Raw genomic sequence first — 23,656 nt, 5'->3', positions numbered from 1 at the left:
ATTTCTGTGGTATAAAAAAATAGTTCTGATACTGTAAAAGCTATATATGTTTTTTTTTTATACTTTGACAAAAATTCGGATTGAGATATTTTCCTTTGATACGTAAATTGTCACGATTAAAAAGCAATACTGCAGTGCAATTGAAAAATCAACGAAAGCGACAAAAAATTCATAATTAAGATCGTCATACATTTGGAATCCTTATAGGGTAAGCGACATATTGCGAAAAAAAAAATTTTTTTTTTTAAAGATAACATTTCTTTTATCAGTTTTTTGAAATGCTATTTTACCACATTAGAAATAGAAGGAGATAAGTTGTCAATCCTCTTAACTCGGAATCAATCGTTAAGAACTTACTTTGTTTTTTTTCCATTGCACGGTAAAATACATGTTAGCAAATTATTTTCCCATTTAAAACATAGTAAGACGAGCCCATAGTTTTCAAAATCACCTTCGGTCATATTTGTTTAATGAAAAATTAAGTATTAAAGCTTACAATTTACCACCTCTAAGAAAATTTTCCATCTAAAATGGAAAAGTCGGCAGCTCTTCGATTTTGTTATCGTTGCCGTTAACAAGTTGCTTGTTGCCAAAAATCTATTTGTAACTATTTATTCCTTCGTTACATTACAAAACGCACTTAAATGCACTAAACTCGTTTTTCAACCGGGTTCCGAAGGTTCAATTTTACTCCATTTAATTAATAAAACATTATGACTTAATTTCGCAAATGAAAAAAGTGTATACTGCATTATTTTATTGTTTTTCCTTATTGTTCTTTGCTTATTTTTGTTTTAAGTTTAATTCAACGACTTTGATTTTTTTTTTTTTAAAATCTGAGAAAGTAAGAAATAAATTATTTGGATGTGCAATGAAAAAAAAGTATTATTTTATTAAAAGTATTAGTATTAATGAAAAAAAAGTATTAGTACTATGAAAAAAAAAGTGTATATTTTCTCGATTGCGCGAACTTTTCTAATTGGGAAAAATAGTGAAAGAATAACGTTATTCTACATTAATTTAAATATGCATTATACTGAAAATCATAAAATTCTAATTAGAATGAATAAGGGACATTTTATTGAGGGCTGTTTAGGATTTAAACTACCTTTGGCTCCAATAAGAAATCCAATATTTTTTTTTAGAAAACATGTTGCAAAAAAATAAATAAATAAATAATAATAATAATAAAGCAAAATAGTGCAGTAATAGACATCATTAAAAATAACAGCCGCCTCTTATTTAAGGGGTCATGGAGGTTAAGACTCCTCAATTTTAAGATAAATGTCAGGAAGATGACAATGTGGTCAGTATTGCGCTTCAGCAGCCTTTAATTACCAATCATTATGATCAGTTACTGGGTAGGCTTAATGCCTCCACCTATAAAAGAGTATTGCATATTATTCACATATCGTATTGGCTATCAAGCAGCATTGCTGAAAATGAATGAATGTACAGCGCACGCTAAAAAGGAACGAAAAAACACTTTAATTACTTTTGGTCGGGCGGATTTTATGGTCACTAGTTCAAAAGTTATTGAAGTGTTCTTTTTCTGCTCAGAGTAACTAATAAGTTTATGTATCTCCTATTTGTTATTATTGGTAATGTATCCTGTAAGGAAGTATAACAAAAATTAAAAATAAAAATAAATAAATAAAAAACTTTAAATTTTGAAACTGAGTAAAAATCAGTTTTATTATTCGGGGGCAATGGAAAAGATTTTCACTACCCTTTTTATTGCAATAAATTACAATTGTTACAGAGAATTTAAACAATTACAAGTAAAATACTGCACGTCTATTGCGAGATAATTGGGATACTTTATTGGAATATTAATCACTCTATAGAAACCACCGGAACGAGCCTGACCACTGGACAATGCGTGCGTCACTTCCTTGCAGATAATCTTGCCTATTCCTTTGTGTTAATCTTTCATAATTAAAATTCCTAAAGCTTAGGACGGAAAATGAGTAATCAGAACTATTACTGAGGGATAATTAATACTACTAATTATTAGGATACTTCTTAATAGTCAAAACGTTATTGTTCTGAGAAAGTTGAGATAATTATTAAGGAATAGTTGAATAATCAACGCTGTTGTTAAAAGATAAATTAGAGATGAAATTAAAACAAACCTACTCAATTGAATCACAGTGTTTAAAAGAACAGCAAAATCTACGGTGGAATAATTAAGTCACTTTCTTTGTGAGTTTCAAATATTAAGAGAGAAAATATATTCTCCTTTCACTAAAAGAAGAAAAAAAACTATTTCCATATATTAAAGAAAAGTTGTTAATCAGCTTAATTATTTAAGAATATTTGGAATAATTTATTTGTTTAATAATCAACATTATTATAAAGAGATAATTGTAAAGAAGAATTTGAAACAGAGGTCCTTAACCTGACCACAATGTTTAAAAGGGAGGAGATAATAAAGAAGCTTCTTTGCAAGCTCCAAATTAATAAAAATAAAGAAATTGGAAGAAAAAAAAAAGAAGAAGAAGAAAAAAAACTTACAGAAAAAGACGGCTAAAAATTCCTCGCTGCTGATGAGTTCATCCAGTCGTTTGTGATCGACATCTTCGATAGGGTTGCGGCGGGTGGTGCTCTTCTTTTTAGCATCGTTTGCACAAAAGAAGCTGCTGAGGAAGAAGAGAAGAATCAAAGCGACCGATCCTCGCATCCTTCCCAATGCTTCTGTCACGGATTGCAATCCCAGCAATCCCTGCTTCCCTACATTGCTTTTTCTTCTGACACGTGGAGTTTAAAAACGTTCGAAAAGTATTTTGACACTCCTCTGCGTCTGCTAAACTTTAGATAACATTAAAATATACCAATAATTCAAAATAAAAATTGAACTTACAAAGTTCGTAGAAAATTTTTTCCCAAAACGGTGGAAGGAAAAGTTTAGATAACTTTAAAAAATAACAATTGATTAAATAAAAATTGAACTTGCAAACAAAGTTCTTAGAAATGCTTTCCCAAAATTATGGATGCAAAGTTTAGATAACTTTAAAACATACCAATTGATTAAATAAAAATTGAACTTGCAAACAAAGTTTTTAAATTTTTTTTCCCAAAATGGTGGATGGCAAAGTTTAGACAACTTTTAAACATACCGATTGATTAAATAAAAATTGAACTTGTAAACAAAGTTCTTAGAAATCCCCCCCCCCCCAAGCAGTAGACTACGATCCACTGATTAAGTTGTGAATCAATTGTATTTGGAATTCCAGTAGTAGTGGTAATACTTTATTTATGTCGCACTAGATCTGCAAAACGGGCTATTGGCGATCGTCTGGGAAACATCTCTGAGGTTGATCAGAAGACATGCCATTGCAATTTTAATCTCCTGCAGGGATGATGCCCCCTCCCGATTTAGTAGTCCAATGACCTACGTGCGAAGCCAAGCAATTCACGGTAGAACAGTTTAACGAGGACCGATACCTCACACCCTCGATCCCTTTGCAGAATTATCGAAGTGGTCACCCACTCGCATACTGTCAGTGAGGCTTGACTTAGGTGATCTACTGGGAACCGTGTCTTAATGCCCACTGCGAGACTATTTGAAATTGTTGTTCTAACTTTATTGCTAATTTTTTTCTTACTAACAAATATAATGTATGAAAAATAAGGAAGAATGTCCTAATTTATGTTATTTAAGTTTACAGAACGCAAAAACAAACCAGTTTATTTTTAAAATAGTATACATGCTTTAAACTCAGGTTCAAACGGTAATATTCTTGTACCGAGAAGTGATTCTAAGTAATTCTAATAGCAGAAACAAACCAGTTTATTTCTAAAATAATGTACATCTTTTAAACTCAGGTTCGAAAGATATATTCTAGTTCCGAGAAGTGATAATAAGTGCTCATTGCTCAGTGTATTTAAATTAGAATATTTCTCAAAGTGCATGGTAAGAATAAACTTGTTCCCATAAGAGAGACCAAATTATAGAATTTTTTTTTATTTATTGGGTGTAAGATTTTCAATAAAAATTTATAAATCTTGAATGGAATGAATTTTCGTTCAATGGATGCAAGATTAAAAACCAATAAATTCAAGCTGCGAATCTTGTTTAAATAATTCATAACTTACGTTAAAAAACATGATAAAAATATTCATTTTTGTTTAAATTGCATTGAAACTATCAAATCTGCTTTCTAATATGAGAATAAAGTGATCTGTTACGTTAATGCGGTGAAATCAAAATAGTTTTTGATTTATTTGTTCTCCTTTTTTTATCGGTTATCTTAGCTGTAAGGAACGTTTTGGACTACGGGGCCAGTAGTGGTGGGTTCAAATCGTAGGCGTGGATGTAACTATCTCACAGTGTTATATGTAAGGGAGTGGCGATTCTGGTATTTCTGAAGCCAATGGGAAAAGGACCCCCGTGTGCCCTCCTTTCAAAAAACTTGCAAGGTACTAATAAATGCTGAAGGTAGGCGATATTGTGCGATAAAATTTGGAACTTTTCCACTGACCAGTGGTCTGTTCCAGCATTTTCAGTAGAGGTAACTCTTTAAATCATGTGGTCACTTTTTCAAAAATTGAAAATTTTAAACCATTAAAAAAAACTATCGACATTAAAAATGTGAGAAATTTCTTACGAAGAATTTCTCAAAATATGGTAAACATTTTACCCAGTCCTGAAACATTTATAAAAGGAACAAAATTAAGAAATAGAAAGAATTAAATTAAATATTGAAATAAAGAAATAAAGTAACTTTAAAAATAATAAAAAATAATTCATATTAAATCAATATTTCTCAAATAATAATAAAATGCTTTTAAGGGTGCATTTTATTTTTATTATTATTCGATAAAAAGCGATCAGTGGTGGACAATTTTTAATCGCTATTTGATATATTTAGTCATCCTGTGACGATCTTTAATTTTGCCCTCTATGAGATATCTTACTATAGATAAAAATCTAATGATGGTGTCGTAGTTTTCCATTGTTTTCAATACATTTTTATTGGCTGTAAAATAATAGGGTAGGGCCCCTAATGTTATAATAAAATATGAACATATTTCACTAATGCATTTTGCATAATTATTATTAATTCAATAAATTAAATGTCAATATTCTGAGATAGCCTGGATATAACTTTCAGATCTGCATAGTTTGCCCTTTCTTTTCTTAAAAGGCCGCTATATCCCAGGAAAAACTTTTCATGGCGAATTTTGTTTTATCTCCATTGGTAATTTGAAATGTAAAGAAAAGTAAATTCAGGTAAGCCTAGAGTCGAACCCGAAGTTTCAAGTGCTGGATTTTTTCTTAAAGAAATATATCAAAATGGATTGGAAGGTTTAGTGGGGAAATAATCCTGAAATAATTTATTCGCATTTTGATATTTTAAAATCATTTTGATGCTTCAACGGACGGATGCATTTTAAATACAATTTTTGAATTCGTCACTTTATGCATGAAGCTGAAACTCAAGTTCTAAATCATTTAACGAATCTTTTTAACCGTTATTCATAATAGTATATTAATATAATTTGCACCAAAAAATAATAATTGTAAAACGGTTAATAAGATCAGACACCGATTTAAATAACTTTACCCTAAAATGCAACGTAGAATTTCATTATTTTAATAATAATAATAATAACAATTCTCCTGAACTCTGAATTTAGAAAACAAACAAAATCAAAAACGAAATAATAACAATACAGGTCATTTTAACCTTTAAATTACGGAAATAAAAATATTGGAAAAGGAATATAGGAAAACAATGGGGAAAAAAAGAAAAACTGCTACACCATCATTAGATTTTTATAAATAGTAAGATATATTTAATATATATATATATATATATATATATATATATATATATATATATATATAGATAGATAGATAGATAGATAGATAGATAGATAGATAGATAATTAAAGATTCATCTTCTTTTTCAAATTTTTTGAGCTATCATGGCTCAAAAATAGGCTCATTAAAAATGAGTCTATTCGCCTGCCCACTAAAAGTCACTAATATGGTTTTCAAGACACCTATTAGAGTCTCTTAACAATCCAAAGTATCGTTTTATAATGAAGGACATTAGAGATTAAATGCGGTACAGCGCATAAGACTCCCGAATGCATCCTATGCTATAGAGTAGTGGATGAATCGGGAAGAACATCTCATTTCACAGAATGTTGGAAATGATCCAGATGCGGAGACAAATTTAGAAACCCCCATCCTTCTACCCCCAGACACGATTCTTCATCTAACACTCGCCGGAAGTGAACACATCTCTTAAACACACTTCAATGAAAATATATTTTAACGGGGGGCAGCTCATTCGTTATGTGTTAAGGATGAAAAAGTTTTGATTCGATTGTTCTGTTTGAGATGGGCAATTATCTGTTTATGATTCTTTTGTCCAGGGAGACGAATCTCTCAGATTCTTTAGTTATTTTTAAATCTGTTGTGGTTGATGCCTCTTACCACTTCTTCTGGAAAAAAAAAGAAGGTTAACAAGAGTTCTCAAATTTTTGTTTCCAAGGAACAATCAGAAAAAATAGTGTCATCACATTTGTAACTGATGAACAATGGCGATGAGCACATTTGCAATTGTAAATGTTTTATTTATTTATTATGCATGAAAAAGGAAAAAGGTGAAGCCATAACGAGCCAAGACCATAACGAGTGGGGGGCAAGGGTAGAAAGAAAATTTCAAAGTTAACTAAGTTAAATTCTCTTTAAACTGAAGTAACAGTAAATTTAAATAGATTCTAAGAAAAAAAGTTTTTAATTCACAGGCCAACTGAAGTATTTTTCTAAAGCCTTGGGGTAAGCAGCTCTCTGTTTTGTATATATTACCTTTACAAGTTTATATATCCTAATTTACAGAGAAAAGTGTAGCTTTTTTTAAGATCCAGGTACGAACTCGTGTGCTGGTAGTTGCTAGTCGACACATACTAACTGGTTTTTTCTCTATCCTTCTTCATAAATTATCCGATATAATTTATAAACATAAAAATTTATTTCATAATATCCCCATAGCAACCAATGATACAAATTCTAATTTACAACCTAGCGTATATCAAATAGCAAATAAATAAAATCAAATACTTTTAAAAAAATATTTACCTTGCTACCCTCTAAGTTACTCCATTTAAAAATTATAATTATTTCATTATTTAAAAGCTTTAAAATATGTAGTAATAAAATATATATTTCCACAGTCTCAATTGCCCTATATTCCGCAATTCCTTTCCTTTTTTATTTTACGATCTGTTTCTACATTTATCTATTATTATTCAAAAGTAAACATCATTTATCTATTGTTACTTAATTCTTTTAAAATTAGAGCAACTAAGTAAGTTTATCTCACTAATTTCTCAGTATAGATTCATTTTCAATAGAGAAAACATGTTCTAAAAATATTATTTATGTTTTCTGAAACAAATAAATTTCAGTCCTATCATAAAAGTTACAAAATTAATTATATCTTTCATATTTTTTTGTGTATAGAATAATTCTAGAACTAAAATCAATTTCTATGAGACTCAGAATAGGTTTTTGAAGGATACCTTATGGCTTAAATGATTTTAAATTAATAGTTATTCTAATAATGTATTGGTAATGAATTCTAATATTTTTTTTTAATTTCAGATATTTTGTTGAACCCTGTAAGGTGTGTTTGGTGTAGAAGGAAAGAGATGCAACATTGTTTTTTGTGCCTAAACTAAAAAAAATAAATTATAAAATGTTCTAAATGTTGTTCTTAAAGTTCTAAATGTTTATTTTTTAAAATTGATTCTTGTGTTATTCAAAATGCAAAACACATATAAAGCCCGTAACAAAATAGTTGAGTACACGGAAGGAGTGCTCTTGATAATATAATTTTTAGCTATTTAATTTAAAATTATATATAAATGATACAATAAATTGCCATGAAATAAGTCCTGTAATTTTTAATTATATTGTATTATATCAATAATGAATGTTTTAGATTTTCCACTAATAAAATGAAAGTACGACATTAAATTCATCAAAACCAAGTCTCTTGTATTTAAAAATCAATCTTTTTAAAAGCAAAATGATATTTCATAAAAGTTATATTTTTGATGATAATTACAATTAATTCAATAATAATTAATATGGCAATGAAATGTTAAGGCATTGTTGCATTGGCTAGTCTGGTATTACTTTTTTATGTATATTTTTGACTCGATTTAAAAAAAATATATAAAAGTTGATTTGATAGATCTATTGGATATTATGTTATAAATACCTTTTGAGTAAAATGTGTGTCAAAAATCGTATATTTCATACCTAAAAACCTCATGTCTTCTAAACTGTTAGTTCAAAGGATTAATTTTGTTTTTACTGGATTTAGCGTAAAAAATTAAATTTGATGCAATGCTTCAATGGCCTCGATAGCAATGGGAGTTGCGTAAATTGGTACAAGTAAAACTTTATTTACCTTGTGCACACGAAACCTTTAATAATTTTTATAACTGATATACTATTAAATCAGACAATTTGGTTTTATTCTCATGCGATTTAGCTATTCAATACCCATAGGTAACGATACCTTATTTACCTAGATAGCCATGTTAGATAAGTAAATAGGTATAAGTGAAAATACAGTACTTTTTATTCATACAACCGAAATAACTTCTAAAATATTAGTCATTCGTTTCGACATTAAAAAAAAATCGGAAAAATACAAGTACTTAGTAAGCAAGAGGACAAAACATTAGTTCAGCAGACCAACCTATCAGAACGTCTGCTCATGCATCCCTGAACACAAGAAAGCCGGGATGAGAACTGTAGGTCTTGTCCCTCCATAGACTGACACGCCACTGAGTTTAGTTTTAGTTATTGCAAGCCTCAAACAATAGTTATCTAGCAAAAAAACAAGTAGAATATTACAGAATAAGTTGCTTAACATTTATATGATGTAGTAAATTATTTGTACTATTACTATAGTTCTGCTTAAAATAGTTAGTTACTCGGAAAAACTAAAAAAAAAAAATATCAATTTCTTACTATATATAAAATTCTAATGATGGTGTCGCAGTTTTCCATTGTTGTCGGTGCATTTTTATTGGCCGGAAAATCACGTGGTAGGATCCAGTTTTCCCTCATTCATTTCCATATTGTTTTGGTTGTCATCAGCACAAAATTAACAATAGTCGTAAAGGTATTGTTTTTCTTTAAATATTTTTGTAACTCTAAATTGAACTTATTTTCCAGTACTGCTACTATTAGCGAGAGTATTAAATTATGGTTGTGAACTCATCAAATTTGTTTGAACAATACAATGCTATAAGAATATTAATGCTTTTTTAAAAAATGATTACTTCGAAAAATTACTTCCGTTCTCCAAAAGATCTATTTGGGTTAAGTAATATTTAAGAGTAATATTTAGACGTGGGAAGTAGAGGAACAAGAGTAAGTAAACAGGATTCCTTTTAGTACATATATGTTGAGTAAATAATTTTAACTTTAATAGAAAAATTGCTTTCTGCCAAGAAAAGACAATTATTGCGAAGCAATAATCGGGGTTGGTGAGCGGCAGCGAACAGGGGGCTTTGCCCCCTAGTCAGTATATAATTACAGCAAGTACACAGTGGCTTGATTACACTGATCTTTATATGAAAAAAAAATCATAATTTATCCCCGAGCCCTCTCTATGCGATACTGATTCAGAAATCAAAGATGGTACGATTTAGACAACTTTCATTGAACCAAGCTTTTTCGATTTTATGAGCAATAAATCAAATATCTTTTTTTAACCGTTACCATGCTTAAATAATTTTATTTTTACCTAGTTAGAGTGAAACCTCCAGGAAAGACAACTTTTGGGAGACACGGGATTTTTTCCATAGACTTTGCGTTGAACATCTTATATTACAGGCTATAACGTCTGCATCAAATGCGGAAAAGGTCAAATAAGGAAAAGAAAAGAAAAAAAAAGAAGAAGAAAAATCAAATCAAAAAATTTAACGAAACAAACAAGTAGATTAAAGTGTATTCAAAATATTTGTGTGAGGTTCTTATTTCGAGAATACTTTTTGACGATAACAACCTCAGATGTTGCAGTCAGAGTGCATTGAAGGCGATGCTTATCAATGATTTACTTTTAATGAGTTGAAAGTTAAATTAGGAGAGAAAAGTTATTTCAGAAAAAACAAGCATCTGAAATAAACAGACCTCTTCTCATCTTTTAAAGGCTAACTAATGTATGTGATATAAAATGAAATGGAAAATTAAACGAAGAAGCATAATTGTTTCTTTATTTAAAATATCTCCATCATTCATAATTGCTTGATTTATTTTTACACGCAATTATATCAGTTGGAATAATGTTTTTCAGACTCTAAATTTTATTCATTGATCTGTTTTTTCATGAAGCCAACAGAAATGGCATTTCCACACCAAGAAAATGACACTCATTAAAATTAAAATCGTTTGCGAAAAGTCGTGTACCTTCGATAACAGTTGTGAAGTCAATGAATGTAACCTTTAATAACGACACACCCCCATCCACAACCATTTTAATGTGGAACGGAAAGTGGTCGCTCCAGAGAGGTTTCACTGTATAACAAATTTTATTTATAATAGACATTGAAATAAACACTTACGTCTGCATCTTTTCGCTTTCTTGGTGATTTAGAAAATTTAGGTACGCGGCAATCTTCTAATATGTCCAGTTCGATTAAAAAAATAAAAAATAAAACTTTAATACCTTTTTAAATACGTATCAGAATTTCATGCATTAAGATAGTTTGAAAGATTGACCTGATCTTACACTAATTGATTCTTGCCAATATACTTGACTTGAATAATCATAGTTTTACTCCCCAAAGGATTTAGATGTATGGAGGGGATTTCCAATTTCAAAGAATATGCTCCCAAGAGTTTAGTTAGGGGAGTGATTGAAAATTATAGTTAATTTCTGCGCTGATGTTAATTTTGTCATGAATCTAGAACATAGATTCCCAACTGTTCCTGAACTGCCACCCATTTTGGAAATCAAAATTTTATCAAGATCCCATTTTAAGAAAAAGGAAGGGAAAAAAATAAGAGAATTTACATAAGAGAAATATGTTTGTTATAATATTTTTGTTGTCTGCTGTAAGCGTAACCATTTTTGGTTTTCAATTCTAATAAGTATGTAGTTTTTCGAAAAACGTCAAGAAGAAAAGAGTTAATTTTGTTTTAATTATTTATTAATTTACTCATTTAAACTCAGCAAATTAATTTCGCTTATACAAATGTAACTTTCGTTCCCTTGAATCTCACACAATTTCAGATTTAAATAAAATTTTGTCATTTTTAAGTGAATTTTTTAACCTTACAGATTTTTTAAATATCTTTTATGGTAAAATATTACTTTAGTCGTTTTTAATTTAGTTTAACAACACTTTCTATTAATGCACAATGCGTTATTTGGGACATCAGAATTTCGCAAAGCAGCTTTATTTTAAAAAAATGATTACTAGATAGCAGCACCAGAAAAAGATTTTCCTTTTAAATACGTGAAAATATTGGTTGGAATATTTTAAAACTAAGAAAAAATGAAGATCCTAATATTTTAAGGTTGTGAACACTCAAAGTAACATATTTTTAAAACACTTTTTGACACAGAATATCTAAATGCAAAGTGCAATTTTTTTCTTCTTTAGAGTGAGTAATCGACTAAACTTACTGAGTTCTTTTTCGATTATTTTAAGCTTATAAGTAAAATAAAAATATGATTCAAAGCAGTAGTATGCTAAATAATTGTTGGATAACAAGCATTTCAGAAACTCTAAAACGAATAATACAATTTAGCTCATTTTAAACAAAACATGTAAAAGCTTAGAGCTCTTAAGTTTCGATTACAGATGGCAGCACCATAAATGTATTTAATTTAATGTTTGAGGCAATCCATTTATAATGGTCATCAAAATCAAAAGAACTATTACCATATATTCAAATTGGTTAGTTAAATTTACTTACCTTTTAATCAAATAATATATTAAACAACTTTAGTCACTTGACACCATTTTTTTAAAAAAAAGACTTACGTTTAAGAAAATAGGCATCGATTAATGATTATTTTTCTTAAAATAAATTGTTTATTATTATTATTTTACCAATCAATATTTGAATTAACGTATCAAAACTATTTCAATTATTGTTTTAATTGACGTGTTTCTGAATAAATACACTAAACTTCAAATAAATAATAACGAAAAAGAATAAATTTTACGAATTATTAGAAGTTTCTGAATGTACAGTGCGCAAAAATATAATAAAATAAAATAAAATAAACGGACCACAATAAATAACTTTTGATCTAATGATCAGATCTTCCCGTTCTAGAACTCAATATCAATGGTTCGAGAAGGTGAGCTCAAATATGCTAATTAGATAGTGCAGACGATGTTTTAAACGATATAAGACACTAAAACGCACTTTCTCTCAATAACCATACCTTTTTTAAGCGGATTCGAATTTTTGACCCTCAAAGGGGGAAAATCTTGTCAATACGGACCGAATAGTTTGGTCAAGAGAGCAGTCCAAAGTTTTAACCCCGTAAATGCTCACTTTACTTCTTTGGTATTTTGCCATATCTCGAGTACTTTTTAAGCGAATTGAAAAAATTTCTGCAGATAATTTTAAAATCTGTTTATCTAAAGAAAAATATAACTTTTCTTTGGATAAACGAATTGGAGCATGGAAATGAATTTTGGTGCCACGCAAAATACAACTTTTGGTAAATTTTTATTATTTTTTATTTATTTATTTTTTAAATTAGTCAAAAAAATTTTTTTTTGAATTCTAAAGCATACACTTTCTTTCATCATTAGAATTTAGTTTTGAATGGGAAATCTAATGAGAATCTAATGGAAAATCTAATCTTCTTGAGAAATCTAATTTTTTCGTCTTCCCCAACGTATTTTATTTGTCGAGCAGCCGTTTTTAGCAGCCAGTCCATTTTATGGCTTACGACTTTTGGGTGTTCTAATCTGTAACATTGCATTGCAATTTTGAAATCGCCTACAATGCAATAAAAAGGGGGTAGGGTGAAGTGTGACTCTTTGTGACAAAGGGGAGAGGGGTTAAAAGTATTAAAACATTTTTGGAATATATTGAATTTTTTAAATATTTTGAAGATATTGAATATTTTAAATATATATTGAAATTTTTGAATGCATCGAATATTTTATTTTCTGAGTAGATTGAATATTATAAATAAATATAGAATTTTTTGAATATGTATTGAATATTTTGAATATATATTGAATATTTTAAATATATATATGGAATATTTTGAATACATTGGATATATTGAATATTTTAATTATATATTGAGTATTTTAAATATATATATATCTATTATATTAAATATATATATCTATTTAATCTATTGAATATTTTAAATATGTTGAATAGGGGGACATTATTCATGAACGGACTTTAAATCTCAAATGCAAGAGAAAAGAAGTCTCAATACATAACAGTGCAAAAATTATTTTTAGAAATACTTTTGAGCTGCTGTATTTAAAAAAGAATGTTTGAATAATTTCAGCCTGTAGCATAATACTGGCTTTAACTATCTATCTGTATGGTAAAGCTCCTGAAAAAAATAAGACTTTATTATTATTGCCTAAAAATACTTTAAATTTTTGAAGTAAAATTCCTGATTATATAAAAGTCTTTTCAATACTCCCTTTTTTTTTTTTTTTTTTTTTTTTATCTTCTATGTTTCAAAAGGAAAGTCACAGAAATCACTTTTTATTTATTTATTTATTTATTTTTTTTTTTTTTATATAAAATTTTAATTGGGATGTTGCAGGATTTTAGTGCGTTTTTTTCCTGTTATATATTTGTAACATTACTGCGAGAAAAAAAAAATTATAAAATTAAATCGACTTTAAAAGAGTTTTTTATTTTCTTTCAGACCTAAAACGAAAAAAGTAGGACGCATCACTCTCGTAATAAATACCGACCCCCACTGAAATTTACACTCACTTTAAATGAAAGTGATGAGACATTCTTGATTTATAAAAATAGAATTATTTTCTCCTTTCAAACCTATTTGGGAAACTTAGTTTTTAATTTTTGTTTTCATTTTATTTTATTGCTTTCTCCATTTTTATAAGCGTGGCAGCTCTAGTGCGACCTAATAAAAAGTACCCCACCGCACTGTATCATTATCATATCAATCAAATATCTTTTGTAATTTCTTAAAGCTTTTGCAACTTTTCAGGCTGTAAATTTATATTTTATGAAATGTGCTTTCCACTTTCAGCATTTTGTCCACGTGTTTAATATTTTTATTTTTTTTAAAGCTGTTCCGCTTTTCAAATTCGCATGATTGTTTCAGGTTTTTTATTGAACAACAGGGGTAACATCTGTTTTCTGAGGAAACAGAGAGGTTGAAAAATGGAAAACTTTTTCCGCAGGAATTCATGAATGAAACACGAACCACAGCAGTCAGAATCTGTGTTTGTTTCAGTGAGATGTGGTGAGTGGGAAGGGGGGCAGCTGTTTCCTCGTTTGAAGGAACCGCTTCAGCGCCTAACGACAGGCGTAGCACGCGCGCCTTACCATTGGTTAAAAGCATCGACGTCAGACGAGAACAACATCTGGAATTGGATTTTTCCTTTTCCAAATGAGATTTATCGTTTGCTAAAAATAATTCTACCTTTAGACACTTAAGCAGATTCTTCGAGATTTATTTTTTATTAAAAAAATACATTTTAAATTTTTTTTCTTCGTGTAATTCAGGATTTAGATAAATTGTGTCTGCTGTAATCAAGCTTCAAGTACTGATCGTGATGGGCATCATTCAAGGAAATTTCACTCATGACTCAATTTAGTCAGACTTAATTTATTCTGAATAATTATTCATATGTAAAATTTGTCATTATTCATCATTCATTAAGCAAATTTTTGAATAATGATTAATGACTAAAATCACTAGCCCTGACTAATTTGAATAAAATGACCGGAGTAAATTGCAAATATTAAGTCGTTTTATTGTAGACTTACCGAAAATTAAAGAAAACGATTACTATCTTAATCAGTTACAAATAAAAATTTCACCCTTACGCAGAAATCAACTACTTGTAGCTCTGATTACAAGCAATCACGATAAGAAATAATAATTTTTCATTAGAAGCAGGTTGTATGAGCGCAACAAGAAACCATTCCAAATCGTCAGAATCTATGTGATTATAAGTAATCGTGATTACTTGTCATCCTAATCATGCATTCGTAATCCTAATGTACGATTACAATAATCATATTCTTTAGTAATCATACTTTAATAATTGAGACAAATTGTCCTGATTGGGTGTAATTATAATGTATGATTATATTATGAAGAAATAAAAGTATAGTTTCAAATGATCTTGATTTCAAAGTATTTGGGATTGTAAGTATTATAGACTTATAATAATATAAGGTACAGTACGAAGCACTTGAATCTAATGATCGTATTTCTATGCAACTGACAAATTTAATGCTTCAGGGAAGTGACCTTAAATTAAAGATTTGAGCAGACGATTTCTAAAGTTACGAAATCAGACACAAGGATAATTTAAATTTCAGCGTAATTTTCTAGTATTTAGATTCAATTTATTAAATGTTAAGAGTTTTATTAGAAGTAAATGGCGAATTAGATTTGTCATATCTGGACAAAAATAACTTACCAATATTTTTTTTCTGTCTTTTAATATCAAATATACCTTGTCGTCTGACGTGTGATTGTAATATCACACGACAAGAGTATTATTTTAATATATATATATATATATATATATATATATATATATATATATATATATATATAACGTATGCTTCAGGGAAGGATTAAAACAGGTCTTAGATCGGGAAGGAGGGTACAGAATTTATTTATTAATTATTAGACAGTGCAGTCATGAGAAAAGTGTAAAAAGTGCACATGAAAAGTTGCGCTCCTTGGTTAGGGAAAATCTTGCAAAGTAAAATCCGTAAAATGTCTTAATTTAGGGAAAGAGGGAAATCTTAGTAGTTGCTATTGGTTTATGAAATAGATCGAATGTTTCCCACACAGAGCAAAGGGAAATATGTCCTGCTTTTAATTAAATGCATACTTGAGCCAGAAATAGATTTAAGAACAGGATGTGACTTTTAAAAGTGTGAGAAAGTATTTCGATTAGAATAATAATTAGGAGGAAGTTTTATAAAAGAAACTAACATAAAAAGATTAATTGAAGCTTTTTATGTTACATATATATATATATATATATATATATATATATATATATATATATATATATATATATATATATATATATATATATATATATATATATATATATATATATATATATATATATATATAATGATAAAAATAACAAAAACCGAAAAAAGGAGAACAAAAAATTTTAAAAAATCCTGAAAATAAAAGATATAATCTTTTCATCATCTCACACGATTATATCCGCAAATCTATTTACTTGCAGCTTATGCGAAATATATTAAACTTATTGTTTTTCTTAATTTTCTTTGTGTTTATTTGTTTTGTTATATATATATATATATATATATATATATATATATATATATATATATATATATATATATATATATATATATATATATATATATATATATATATATATATATATATATATATATATATAAATTCGAAAGTGAGTCGCTTTTAAACTGCAAAAAATTCGCATTAGTAGGCTTCCAGCGGTATTTACTGTGGTTTTGTAGTAACTGCGGTTCATCCTCCATAAGATTATTAAATTGATAAAATACTGAACAACTTTAAATTTTTTCTTTTTTTGTAAAAAAAAAAGAGAAAATAGGGAGACAGACAATCTGAAGGAGACTATGGCTCCCTGCTAAACAGAACAAAACTGATTTCTTTTAGAAAATGACGTGTGCAGTTTCCCAAAAAAGAAACCCGTTGGAATCGAAATATCTGAAGTATCAAAAATAATAAATAAAATGATAACTTCTTATGTCGCAAAGTTATAATAGTTATAATATTAAAGAAAATTATTAAAACATTATAACAAATGTACTAGTATAATGTGTTCAATGCAAGTATACTAATGTCCACCACTATATTTGTGCACTATTATACTTAACCTATGCCTTTGGGAATTTCGAATAATCTCCGGTGAGAATAATTAAATGACTTGAGACTGTTTTTCGAGAAATGGAGCAAAATGTTAACGTGAGGAAAAGCCAAATTTTGTAAAAATAAAAAAATAGCGCAAGATATAAATATGATGAAAAGCCATAGTTTTGTGACAATGAAAATAACTCAAAATGTCATTATGAAGAAAATTCATAGTTTCATGGCAATGAAAATAGGGCAAAACGTGAATTTGAAGAAAAGCCATAGTTTTGTAACAATGAAAATGGTTGAAAATGTTATTATGAAAAAAATCATAGTTTGGGGACACAAAATGACGCATCCCCTAACCATAGCCCCTATCTTTTGAAGGCCATATCATTTTGCGGTCGGACTGCATGGACATGGCCTGAGCTGGTACCTCTCTCTCCAATATAGTTTTGTGACAACGAAAATAACAAAAAATACCAATGAAGAAAAGCCACAGTTAAGTGAAAAGGAAAATTACGCAAAACGTTAATCTGATGAAAAGCAATAGTTTTGTGAAAGCTTAAAACGTTTTCGGTCAAATTTTTTAATTTTTGAAAAGTTATTTCAATTGCTTGGGTTCACAAAAATATAAAATGGTGTGGACTTGAGCTTGTAATATGAACTTGTTGCTTCCAAACTGAAATAAAAAAAGTCGAAATCTTATGAAAAATGAAGAATGCGTTTTGAAATTCGAACATTAAGACCACATTTTATAAAATTTTTTGAATTCCCTTCAATAAATAGCGCCACAATAAATCGGATCCAAAGTACAGTCTGATTGTACATCATGGAATTTTCTGAACTCTATTCAACAAATTAAGGCCACATTAGAGAGTAACTTGAGACAATAATTCTGATCTCTTCTTATTGTCACGCTAATGGCATGACAGATAAAACATTAATAACTGAGATAAAATACTTTCAAAGTATTTATTCCTGATGGACAAATGGTGTCATTCATTTGAAATGGATAACACATTAACCATTTGTAATGAATAAATAAAGCATCCACTATTTTTGATGCTTATCACAAGCTTATTAGTAAAAATTTAGTAATCAGGCTGCGCGTGATAAACTTTTCACTTTTCATGGTGATAAGTAATGATTATTTTCAACCACGTTTTCCCATCCAAAGTAAACACATCATCCAAAGTTTAAACCACAAATATGATTCAATAGTGGCAAATTCGAGGTTATTTTCTTATTTGTCATCACAATATGAAGAGTCAAGACTGGGTATGTTTGCTTTATTAATTAATTTTATTGATTTTAAACAGTAATGGAGTGGTTTGCGTACAGATAGTTAAAAATAATGTGTTAAGAGATGTATCTTTGCTTAACACGTTATAATTTTTTTGTATATTTTAAAGTTACTATTGCAGTGAATGTACAGCGAATTTTTTATTAGAATAATAGTTGAAAGTATTCTTTGTAACAAATTGGGGTGTTCTATTATTTTTTTTTTTATTGTGTGTCGAATAGAATATTACAAGACTTTTAATTTTTAAAAATAAAGTGTTGAAAGAAATATCTTTGTCTAAGTGCATAGTGTGATTAATTTTTATTTTATTTTATTGTATTAAATAAAGTAGACTGGTTTCTTAAAGTAAAGTGTTAAATGTAATATTTTTATCGATTTGCGTTATTCTAAATATTTAGATACTTATAGTATCAGATAAATAGAATAAATATGTAAATTAAATATATAGTGCTAGCTTATTAATATTTTTATAACTTATTATAACACATAATATTTCTTTTTGTATTTTAACATTACTATTGTAGTGGTTTCACGGCAAAGTTTCTCTTTTTCTAAAAGAAATAGCTGTAAGTATTCTTTGTTGCAGGACTTTTAATTTTTTTAAATAAAGTGTTAATAATAAATAGAATAAATATATAAACTAAGTAAATAGTTACAACTTATTAGTGTAATAAAGTGTTAAAAGGAATAGTTAATAATTTTGTTTATTATAACAAATAATGTAATTTTGTTTGTTTCTGTTATTCATTTTATAGGTAAATGAAATGCTCTGATTGTTAAACGTAATATTTTTCAGTCAAACTACCATCAAGAAGTAGTTTCAACAAGTAGTTAATTTTTTTAATATATTGTCTTAGTACGTACAGTGCTCCAAAAAAAAAATAGACCACCCTGATTAATTTTTGTTCTAATGATCGGATATTCACATTCTAGGACTCAATCTTAATGGCTCGAGGGGGTGACTTCAAATATGGTAATTAAAAGTGCAGACGACATTTTAAGTTACGAAATCAGACGTAAAGATACTTCTCAGAATAAACATGCCTTTTTATAGACGGATTCGGATTTGTGTCCCCCAAAATATAGGGGTTGTCGGTATGTACCGCCGGTGTAGCATAGTAGGTGGATGTATAAAGATTCTAAATTTTCTAATTCCTCCATCCAACGCATGCTCCGCCATCGTGAAAAAATCATTAAATGTTTAGTACATTTTCCTATTTTTTCCATAATTTCTCTTAAAGTATTGCTGTTATAAAAAATGTTACCCAGTGAAATTATCTATAATTTGATAATAATTCAATACGAAGCTTACAGCTGTATACTGACTGAGAAGATTTTTTTCCAAGAATCTTCGAACATTTCAAGTTTTCAATTGGTTATTGATAGATACATATTTTGTGTTAATTTTTTTAAAAACTGAATAAGGTTAAATTTTCACACACTTTGAATAGTCTGATATAGGGTAAACCAACCAGTGAAGGAACACTACCCAGTGAAGGAACATTTCATATATATTCATTAAAAATAAGAATTTGAAAGTTTTTCTTTAGATTGATTGGTAACAATAGCTTACTGCCAAACAACAGGAAGTCATCTAGCAATATTTTGGATTACCTGGTCAAATAGATTTCTCTGAAAAAATTTTTGAATTTGTTATTATCTCTGCAACACCTTGTTTCGTTGAAAAAATTATAAGGTGAGTGTTTGTACTTATATGTTTGAAGTGGAATTAATTGCATGTAGTAGTCTTATTTTTCTCACTGTGAAAAAGAGAATTCAAAATATAGTTATTGAAGTTACGTTTTATTTTTTTTAAAGCACCATAGCATAATCAAGTACTGAGATAAGGGGGTGTTTATTCACTGGATCACCAAACGATGAAAAACCAGTGAAGGAACAAGTGTTCCTTTACTGGGTTTTTCTCCCAGTTAATGAAAATAAAAGAAATTTTTTAATTTTCTTGTACTTTTAGTCATATTATACATCAAAATTCTGTTTAAAAGACAAAAAACAACTTCCAACCAGTGAAGGAACAGGCATGTTCCTTCACTGGATCACCAAACGATGAAAAACCAGTGAGGGAACAAATGTTTCTTTACTGGGTTCATTTCTCAGTTAATGAAAATAAAAGAAATTTCGTAATTTTCTTGTACTTTTAGTCATATTATACATCAAAATTCTGTTTAAAAGACAAAAACCAGCTTCTAACCAGTGAAGAAACAGGCATATTCCTACACTGGGAATACTTCCAGTGAATGAACAGTAATGTGTGATATATGATTTTACATGACTCTAGGATAAGTAATTCTGTTATATAGAGGACAACCGAAATTTTGTTAAAAATTGTATGAATAATTCCTGAAATAATTTCAGTTCAAAATGTTAATTTAATAGCTTAATTTATGAAAAAAGTATAATTTATATTTATTAACAGGGTGTGTAGTTACATCAAATGTTAGGCAACTTAATAAACTATGTTTACAAATCGAAAACTAATTAAATATAATCATAAAAATAGAACATTTTTTCGCTGGCTTTTGCACCAAGAACTCCTAATAAGCTATCATTATAGGATAGCAACGTGATTATATAATTTATTGAAACTACTTTACAATGTTAGAATTTAGAAGTAAGTTCCTCAACAAAAAACAAAGTTAAAAAGAAACGATACTCAATTTCTTCAGAAGCTTGAGAGGGAAATCCCTCAAGATATGTTGTAAATTTTTAACACAGCATTGACGGAAGAGTCTAATATCGAAAATGTCCAAGAGCCTGTACTTTTTCCAATATGGAAGAAGCACGTATTAAAAGAAGACCACTTGGTTAAGTCAAACTTAGGAACTGAAGCTAGTATTGATAATGAATGCATATTAGATATCGAATTTGAAATGAGTCCTCATGCTGATTCTCTTAGTTGAAAAAAGAAATGATTCTGTAAGTAAAATCAGTACTTCTAAAGATCCTCTAGATATAAGTCAACAAGAGATGGATTTGCCTCAAACTTCAAGACACCTTTCCCCCGTCTATTTTCGAGAAAGGCATTCTAGAAATGTTGCTGAAAAATCAGAAGAAGTTTGGAAGAGCCATTTACATTGGCCAAATATTGATGATAAAAAGAAAGGTCAAATAAGAAGAAAAGCGAATAAATTACCTTTTGCACTAACTTCAGAGAAATGGCAAAAATTTCAAGAGGCTGAAAGATCTAAAAAACATTAAAACAAGAGAACATGGAAAAGAAAAAGAAAGAAAAAATACTTAAAAAAGAAAAAAACCTTCAAGAAATAAGAGGAAAAAGAGTAAACAAAAAGGTGATAAAATAATAATGATAATAAGCAGCATCGGATGACACAATGATTTAGATTTGACTGTCAAATTATAAGAAAGAACGATTTTTTTAAATTTATTTTGTATTTAACATCACTTTAATTTCTAGTTCATGATTACAGAAAAAAGTTAGCATTTTACAAGTACTTGTATCTCATAATTTCACAAATAGTCTTGTTTTTAGTCGGACCTCTATTTAACAAAATCACTTAATACCAATAATAAGCTCGTTATATGGAAAATTCGTTAAATAGAAAATCACCTCTTAAAATACTTAAACAACACAAAACAGGTTTTAAATTCTTAAACACTAGACATAATTAAAATAGCAATTGATACACTTTTATCTTGTAAACTAGTATCTACTATTTATCATATAAATCTCAACCATAAAAGAAATCTGCATGGAAAGCAAGAATAGAGCAAAACATTATCCAGTGTTACACTATCATGCTATATACATTTTCAACTAAAAAAAGTCTAAATTTATGTATAAAAATATAGTTGCATTTATTATAAAAGTAATTTTAAACATACATTACCACTTGCGTTAAGTTAAATTGCTACGGATGAAATCCGTTAATTTGAAGTGAGTTTTTCGTTTGAAGTGCAAACAAAAGGGGAAAGGGAATTTACTGCTTTCTCTAAGATAATTTTTAGACAAAACAGTAATACATTTCATAAAGCAGTGGCTTCGAAAATTAATTTAATGTCATTTCCCCCATAAATTGCTTTAACAAGTTTAAAATGTTAAGAAATATTTTGGAAAATAGGGAAATTGGATCTCAATGAAAAGTTCGTTAAATAGAAAATTCACTTCGCTATATGGAAGTTATTTTACAAAAAAATTTCCAAAATGCTCTTGGTTCCTCGAAAAAATTCGTAAAATAGGGAAATTCGTAGAATGGAAGTTCGTTAAATAGATGTCCGACTGTATTTGTATGGCTAAAAAATTCATAAAGAGCATTAAAAAATAACCAAAATTAAGTGTTCCTTCACTGGGCAATTTTGTGTTCCTTCACTGGTAAGAGCTGTTCCTTCACTGGGTCTTCTTACTACTTGTTATTTGAACCTCCAAAACTTTAAAACAATATTATGTAAGTTCTCTGCAATTTTTTTGCATAATTTGCAATTAGTAACAAATATGTTGACACTGTCATTTAACTGAAATTACGAATTTTGAAATTAATATGATTTTTTAAAAGGCAAGCGAAGCTTAAGTGTTCCTTCACTGGTTAGTTTACCCTGTGTTTTTCATTGTTTTGGTTCCTAGTTTGCATCGAAGCAACATTTTATTGATTCCTATCCTTCCTATACCAGCTCGATCTTTCAATCTTGTGATCGAGTCTCTCTTCTTCCTGATTTGCTTTGCATTTTCGGAAAACCTGCTCATTGCAAGGTCTGCAGATTATGGTAGACCTGCAACCACATGCAATGATATGCAGTGTCGAGGGTATTTTGGAGACAGATCCTTTCCTGGGAGTGTGATGGAGTCTGAATCCAAAACCTATGCAAGGGGACTTTTTCATTGCCCATCCATTCTTGAACCTGATGATAACTCCTCATGGAATGCAATTTTTCAACTTGCAAGGTAAAAATGAGTTTTAGCTGTACAAGTTCCGCAGTTCATATTCAAGGTTTTGAGTTGTCAGAACAAGTACATATTAAAAAACAAGAAAAATTTCTCCTATTTCAGCAATTTGCTCTCCATTGCTACGTATGGATTAAGGAATGGTGGTGCTTTGTTTTGAAGTTCTGGATATTTATCAAAATGATTTATAAAGTTGTTTCCCCCCTCCGACCAACCAGGCCGGATGTGGTATCAGACTCACGGATCGCATGAATAAGCAAACTACCTGCAAGTGACGTAGTGTGGGTATCTCGATCCTAATGCGTTGCTGAAACATGGCATTTGTTTACGTTCGCAACTGTTCTTTCCATTCTATTTCGA

The 23,656-nt window shown here is 28.9% G+C and overlaps 2 protein-coding genes across 2 annotated transcripts in view; one reads left to right on the top strand and one right to left on the bottom strand.

Moving 5' to 3' along the window:
- LOC107453912 (uncharacterized) overlaps positions 1–2,729 on the bottom strand; it is an 87,382-nt gene extending 84,653 nt beyond the window's left edge. Inside the window, exon 1 of the mRNA XM_087160529.1 lies at positions 2,518–2,729. Within this exon, the coding sequence (XP_087016655.1) occupies positions 2,518–2,683 (166 nt within the window). The 5' untranslated portion in view covers positions 2,684–2,729. The remainder of the gene's footprint in view (positions 1–2,517) is intronic.
- A 15,506-nt stretch (positions 2,730–18,235) lies between these two features.
- LOC107453895 (bicaudal D-related protein homolog) overlaps positions 18,236–23,656 on the top strand; it is a 134,535-nt gene continuing 129,114 nt past the window's right edge. Inside the window, exon 1 of the mRNA XM_087160528.1 lies at positions 18,236–18,356. Within this exon, the coding sequence (XP_087016654.1) occupies positions 18,339–18,356 (18 nt within the window). The 5' untranslated portion in view covers positions 18,236–18,338. The remainder of the gene's footprint in view (positions 18,357–23,656) is intronic.

The sequence above is a fragment of the Parasteatoda tepidariorum genome, chromosome 4 (assembly GCF_982258835.1).
Source record: "Parasteatoda tepidariorum strain Cologne lab strain chromosome 4, Ptep-v5.0, whole genome shotgun sequence".
NCBI lineage: Eukaryota > Metazoa > Arthropoda > Arachnida > Araneae > Theridiidae > Parasteatoda > Parasteatoda tepidariorum.
This window is presented reverse-complemented; position numbering and strand designations above follow the sequence as displayed.